General features: G+C 61.5%; 1 protein-coding gene across 1 annotated transcript; it reads right to left on the bottom strand.

Moving 5' to 3' along the window:
• Nucleotides 1–482: 482 nt before the first annotated feature.
• On the bottom strand, nucleotides 483–4,947 carry SOST (sclerostin). Its single transcript, XM_002719425.6, has 2 exons — nucleotides 4,695–4,947; nucleotides 483–2,328 (listed from the first exon to the last, which is right to left on the bottom strand). The coding sequence occupies exons 1-2, from the start codon at nucleotides 4,909–4,911 to the stop codon at nucleotides 1,907–1,909; spliced, it is 639 nt and encodes a 212-aa protein (XP_002719471.3). The 5' UTR covers nucleotides 4,912–4,947; the 3' UTR covers nucleotides 483–1,906.
• Between the last annotated feature and the right edge of the window lie 1,757 nt (nucleotides 4,948–6,704).

The following is a 6,704-nucleotide window of genomic DNA, read 5'->3' as shown; positions in this document are numbered from 1 at the left end:
CAATGGAAAAAGGAAGACCTTTCTCTCTGTCTCACTGTCTAACTCTGCCTGTCAAAAAAATAAAGAGAGAGAGAGAGAGAGAGAAAGAAAGAAAGCCGGAGTCCCTGGGGAACTCAGTGGGCACGGCAAGCAAAGGAGCAGCTGCCATGTCCACTTGGAGGCAGCATGGGGGTGGGGCCAGAGGGGATGGTCTTCCATGTAGGCCTTGAAGCTCACATGGACCCTGGGTAAGAAGGAGCTGTTGAAGGGGAGTGGGGCAAATAAATAAATAAGTCAAAGGGCAGGCTGCTACAAGGAGGTGGGGCTGAGGTCACGGCCAGGAGGTCTGGGGAAGGAAGGGGTAAACCCAACCTTTCAAAGGGAGGCCATAATTGCCACAAGAGCCATCAGACGGCAGAGATGCCGGCCGGCCTGAGCCCTGCTAACTAGGACACAAATGACAGCGTGTGTGGTTGACAAAAGGAGACCACATCCTCTGGGTTAGGATTCATTGTCTTTATTAACAACGCCTCTGGACTCGAAGAACAGACTGGTATTTCATTAAGCAATATTAACGTTGTCATCCTCTACGAGACAAACTTCTGCATAAATAACTTAAGTGAGAAAATAAATAGGTAACTTAACTCTTTAAAAACCACACCCCTCTCTCGGGGATTGCAAACACCACCAGCCCCGCGGGCTTTCCAATCGGCATGTGCTCCTGTTTAAAAGTGTTTTTCCTTTTTAACAATTAAAAGCTACACAGAAAGGAAGAGGTGTCTGGAAATGATTTTCAGGAGTCTTGTGGGTGGCAACGACGCTGCTTTGCAGTTTCTCAGCATATGTACAGCATTTGTAACCCCACCCCCTTACGTTCTTTTAATATAAGAAATGCCATCCGGTAAGAGCAGCAAGAAGCTGTGTTGTAGACAGAAGTGCATCTGTGAGTGGGGAGCGGGGGAGGGGCCGCGGGAGGGGTCTGCTCCCCCAGGACCCGCGAGCCCAGCATCTTGGGGTCTCCACTTTCTCCACCGAAGGTGCCTTTAAAACCTGGCGTAGAGCCGGGCCGATGGGGAAATCCCGCCCCTCCCACCACCCTGGGGACCCTCGCCTGCATTTCCCCGATTGACGAAGTCAGTTCTTTGAGATGGAGGGGCAGAGGTAGCCAAGCATCTGGCGAGGCCAGGCCGGGACACCAGGCAGCTTCTTCCAGGGGGTTGTCAGCCATAAATAGCCATTTGTTGCATCTTTGGCTGTCGGTTCAGAGCTCACAGCCCTGAATTCTGGTAGTGCCCCTGGCCGTGAGTCAATCTAATCAGCCTCTGTCTCTGTCTCCCTCTCTCTCCCCTCCGCCCCTTCAAAGGGCACCCATGGACGCATTTAACAGAGGATTCCTGAGACCTTTGCTCCCCACCCGCCTCTTACAAAGAGGAAGTCGAGGTCCCTAAAGGGGATCACACAGTCCAAGTGGCAGAGTCAGGACCAGAAACCCACCCGCAGACCCACCCCCCACCCCCCAGTCCTGGGCTCCTGGCACCACACAGCTCCAGGGGTGGGCAGAGGTGCAGGGGGACTCTTAGGGAACCTTCCTAACCCTCCCTGGACTTTTCACAGCCTTCACGGCTCCCTTAAAACTTCAGGGCGGGACCAGCAAAGGTGGGTGGGCCCCGGGGGCGGGGCTGCCTGGCTCAGTGTCAGTGGCTCTTAGCTCCCGCCCCTTCCCTGCGGGACCCTCTTTGCGGGCCAAAGCGGGGAGCTTTGCTGGCACCCGGGCTTCCGCCCGGGCGGAAGGTTTCGGCCCCTGCCTCGGGGTGGGGGTGAGGGCCAGGCACTTGAAGTGAAATACCAACGAAACCCGCGCAGAAGACGGAAACCCGGACGCGCCTGGGCCGGGGCGCGTCGGGGCGGCGCGGGTGGGGCGCGGGCTCTAGTAGGCGTTCTCCAGCTCGGCCTGGTTGGCTTTGGCTCCCCGGGCGCGGGGCCGCGACTTGCGGCCCTTCTGCGGCCGCGCGGCTTCGGGCCCGAAGTCCTTGAGCTCCGATTGGTTGTGGAAGCGGGTGAGACGCTTGCACTTGCACGAGGCCACGAGGCGCACCTTGCGCGCGCGCGGTGCCGCGCCGCCGGGACACAGCAGCTGCACGCGCTGCGCGCGGTAGCGGTCGGGGATGCAGCGGAAGTCGGGCCCGCTCGGGCGCCACCACTTGCCGCGGCCGATGGCGTTGGGCAGCAGGCGCGCCGGGCCGCACTGGCCGGAGCACACCAGCTCGGTGACCGGCTTGGCGCTGCGGCACGGCCCGTCCGTCACGTGGCGGGTGAAGTGCAGCTCACGGCAGCTGTACTCCGACACGTCTGCGGAGAGAGGCGCGCGTGAGGGTGGGGCCTGGGCCGGCTGGCGCCCCACGCCCCGTGCCCCGAGCCCCATCCCATCTCTAACACACCTGGGCCTCCTGCCCCTGTGCACCTGTTACAGGAAGGCCCCCCTACTCCTGCAGGTTAGGGGATCAACCCAGGGCCACCCTCTGCCCTTGTGGCCGAGTGGCAGCTAGGGTTAAAGTGCAAGGGCCCCATCCCTTAACACCTGTGTGACCTCGGACAAATTACTTAACCTCTCACTTCTCCCAGTCTGCAAAATGGGTTGTCTGGAGTCTCCAGCGAGCCAGTCCTTCGTGCACAATTGCACAGCTGGGTTCACAGGAGGGGTGGGAGCTGCGGGCTGTGGGGCCTTGTTTTTATTCTTCGGGGGTGGGGGGCATCTGCTGAGTTTAACCACACCTGTGCACGAGGGGCCCTGGCCTGCACCGGGGCGGTACCAGCCACACCTGCATGGGTCTGGCTTTTCCCGAATTCCTTTCCCAGCCACTTGGCAGGGGCGGGCAGGAGAAGGAGAAAGGGGGAGAGAGGTCGATTGCAGGCCGTAAATCAGAGCGGCTGCAGGAGAGGAGCAGCATGGGCGGGAGGCGGCAGGGGAGGAATTCATTAGACTTGAAAGGAGCCGAAGGTGCGCGTCCAACCCCCTCATTATCAGACGGGACGCTGAAGCCAGGAGAGGGGAAAGGACCTGCCCAAAAGGCAGTTCGGCTCGCCCAGCACCACCTCCCACCGCCCACACCTTCTGCCTGCAGCTTGGGTGAAAGGGGTCTGCTGGGGGGGCCCGCGGGAGGCGGGGCTGGGCCCCCGGGGGCACAGGACTGCTTTTTACCACAGTTACTTCCTGCCAGAGGGGCACTGGGCTCTGATTCCATAGCGTCAGCTGCCACCAGCATTTATTAAGCACCTACTATGTACCAGGCTCCTGGCTAAGCACGTCTGCTGCTCTGTGGCACTCAAGTGGGCACCTGATGGCGACACAAGCCTGCTCGCTGGATGTGGCTCGGCCCCCTGCACACACTGACTGTGCCTCTTTCAGTGGGCTTAGGCAGGTGGGGGCTTTCTAAACAGCTGGTCCACCCCAACAGCTTTCACTGGACAGTTCCCCGGTGACACAGAGGCATGAGAACCAGCGCAGCAGGGCCGTGGCTGGCTGCCTGGTTTCGGGGCTGGCATCCTCCACCTGCAGCAGTGCTGGGTGGGGCGGCCTGTTGCCCAGGGAAGGAGGCTTTTCCAAGAATAGTGCCCCCCCCAGCACTTCCTCTGCAGAGCCGGATGGTGGGCTGTGGCCTCTCACGAGAGCCTGGGGAAGTGGACATGTTATATTCGGGTCCCCTGCAGCCTTGTAAGTGGGAGCCCCTTGAGCTCAGGGGCTGGGGAGGAGTGCTCCTGCCGCCCACCCTCTGTTGTGAAACCCAGGGTCGCTGCTGGCCCCCAGGGGCCTGCCCTTCCCCGGGGCCCACTTCCAGCAGCTGGGTGGGAGGCTGGCAGGGGTGGCACACAGGAGCCCTGCAGCGGCCCCACTGCCACCCAGGGATAAGAGAGGCTGGGTCTGGGGTGGGGGCTCCGCACTGGCAGTGCCACCTGTGTCCACTCCGTGCACAGAGGCTGCTGCCTTCCCTGTCTCCGCCCCCGCCAGGGCCTGGACTCAGCTGCCACCCATGCCAGAGGCTGAAGCTGTGCCTACACCCCCACTTCGTTCAAGGCCAGCTGGCCGGGTAGACGGTGGGCAGTAGGAGCTGAAGGGGCCTCTCTGGCTTCCTTCTCCCACTGCCGTGCGAGGGTCTCGGGTTCTAACACCCCTCCCCTCCTGCACACGCCTGGCGGCCTTGCAGTTGAATGGCCCTGAGCTCAGATCTCAGCTCCGCTGCTTATAACCAAGGAGCTCCATCTCAGGAGCCTCCGTAGCTTTCACTTGGATCTGGGGGTTGCCCTGCACGTGCTGGGTCTGCGGTCACAGTGCAGCGACAGCCTGCCTAGAGCATTCGGTGCTCAGCACGTGCCACTCCAGATGTGCGGGGCCCTTGCCTTGTCCCCAGTCCTGGCTCCTGCCTTGTCCCCAGTCCTGGCTCCTGTGCTTTCAGGAGAGGTTTCTTTGAACCCTTTTCTATCCTGTGCCTTGGAGCCTGCTGCCTTGCTGCACCCTCACCGCCTCAGCCCCTCCTGGTCCAGTGCCCCTGAACTTGAAGGCTAAGGTTGCACTGGCTCACCACCCCTCCCTACCTCCAGGAGTGCCTGTCCCTGCATCGGTGAGCCCCAGCCTTCACAGCCTACCGAAGAGAAGATTCTAAAACATCCCCCCTTCCTCCCCAGGACCCTTGGGCTAACGGCTCTCCCCTCCCCCATACCTTTGGTCTCGAAGGGGTGGTGGGGAGGCCTCCCTCCATTCTCCGCCCGGTTCATGGTCTTGTTCTCCAGCTCCGGGGGAGGCGCGGGGTACCGCCCGAGCTCAGGGATAACTTCCGTGGCGTCATTCTTGAAGGCCTGCCACCCTTGGCCCTCTACCATGTGGACGGCTGCATGCACCAGCAGGCAGAGGAGACACAGGGCTAGGGAGAGCTGCATGGTGCCAGCCACGGGAGGGCACCTGCCTTCTAGGAGCACAGGCTTGGCTCCCCAGCCCAGACTCGGTCCCCTTTTTAAAGCCCCCTCTGCCTCGTGCCAGCCAATGAGGACAGGCTGGGGCAGGGCTGGCTCCATGTCTCTGGGGGAGGGAAGGGGTGTGCTCAGAGCAAGCCCTCCCCAAAGATTTCTCCTGGAGCTCAGCAAACTTCCAACTTGCTGCTGGCACTCCCAGGTGATCGGAGGGAGGGGCGTGTGAGGCAGGGCCCACGCCTGCTCCCCAGGCACCTCCCCCGGCAGGCAGGCGGCTGTGGCTTTCCCATATCAGCAGGAGCTCACAGCTCCGGCTGCTGGGTGTCTACCTCCCTCAGGCATTTGCATGGTACCCGCGGAGCCGCCTAAGCCTAACCAAGGAAACGAGTAGCTCAGAGTTCTCCACGGGCCTGAGCTCGCTGGTGCAGCTGCCCGGGCAGAGGCCACCCTCACCTCCCCATCGGACAGCCCCACAGGCTCAGCCAGGGGCAGGAGCAGGCTTTTCAAGAAACCCCATTTTGGTCCCAAAGCCATGAGGCTCAGCATGGATCATCTTGACCAAGAAAACCTCCCTGGAAGTCAAGAGAGAAGAGAGCCGCAGGGCCCCAGCTCGGTGACCGCTGGGGCGCAAGGGCAGGATGCTGGCGACATGTGGAGTTGTGCAGGTCCCGCAGAGCACTGGCTGCAGCTCCCGGGCTGGTGCGCTGAGGGTGGTCCCTTCCCTGGCCACACTGTGGCCTTCTTAGCCAAAGCCGAGGCGCATGTGTTCAGTACTGACCTTTTTTCCCCGTCTGCCAGCCTGCTACCTTTGCAGAAGCAACTTGGAGTCCTCTCTGGGAGACCCCAGTGGTGCCTACCCTGGGATGCATTCCCCAAAGCCATTGCAGCCCAGTCCAAGCAGCCAAGAGAAACCCAGGGGGTCGCACTCTCAGCTCCCCCCACCCCAGGAGATCAGGCCTCTGGGGAGGGGGAGGGGCCGGGGAGGAAGGTTCACACCCGAGGTGCCAGAAAAGAAAGGGCCAGGGCAAGCTTTCCCTGGGGACAGTGCGGTGTGGGAGGCAGGAGGCGCTGGGCTCCTGCCCGGAGGGAGGGAGGCTGGGAAGAGGGCTGTGGCCCGGATCCCCTTGGTATTTTCACTGGGCAATGAATCAGCCCGCTCCACCTGCACAGCCTCTTGGAGGCCGCTGCCACCTGCCTCAACTTGTACGTTGCTATGTCCATCTGCGGCCGACTGTCCCCCGCCTTTCCGTCATCCATCACTTGACACATGGATGCAGCTGCCCTGACAGTTTTACAAGCCAGACAGAAGCCCCCGCAGGAAGGGCCCTCTCTGATACCTGCTTCCTAAGTCGGTTTCCTTCGGGGCAGACGAAAACAGCTGTGGCCATTGTTGGGGGTGATCTATCTCTCCCAGCAGAGCCAGCAGGGTTGTGAGAAGCGGCGCCCCCTCCCCTTGTCTGTGACCCTCCAGCCTCCTTCCCCTGGCTCTGGAATGTGGACTGTTAACCCTGCTGTGGCCGGACCACAGCCCTCTCACCCTGAACTTTGTAGAGAGCCACTGCCCTGCCAGGGTTCTCGGAGTTGGCAGGACAGATGCTTAGAGCCCCACCTGCTGTTGGGAGCCTCTGACCAGCGTCAGTCAATGGGAAGCTATGGGACCATCCTTGGAACTCTTCCGCCACCTGCTGGAGACAAAAGGAGGAGCCAGCGCCTGCCAGATGGCCCGGCTTAGGACTCATTTAGTTCATTAGGAACTGAAGTCA

Source organism: Oryctolagus cuniculus, chromosome 17, assembly GCF_051225735.1.
Source record: "Oryctolagus cuniculus isolate XC-2025 breed Fujian yellow rabbit chromosome 17, ASM5122573v1, whole genome shotgun sequence".
Classification (NCBI taxonomy): domain Eukaryota; kingdom Metazoa; phylum Chordata; class Mammalia; order Lagomorpha; family Leporidae; genus Oryctolagus; species Oryctolagus cuniculus.
Note: the sequence above shows the minus strand (reverse complement) of the source record. Positions and strands in the feature narration are given on the sequence as shown.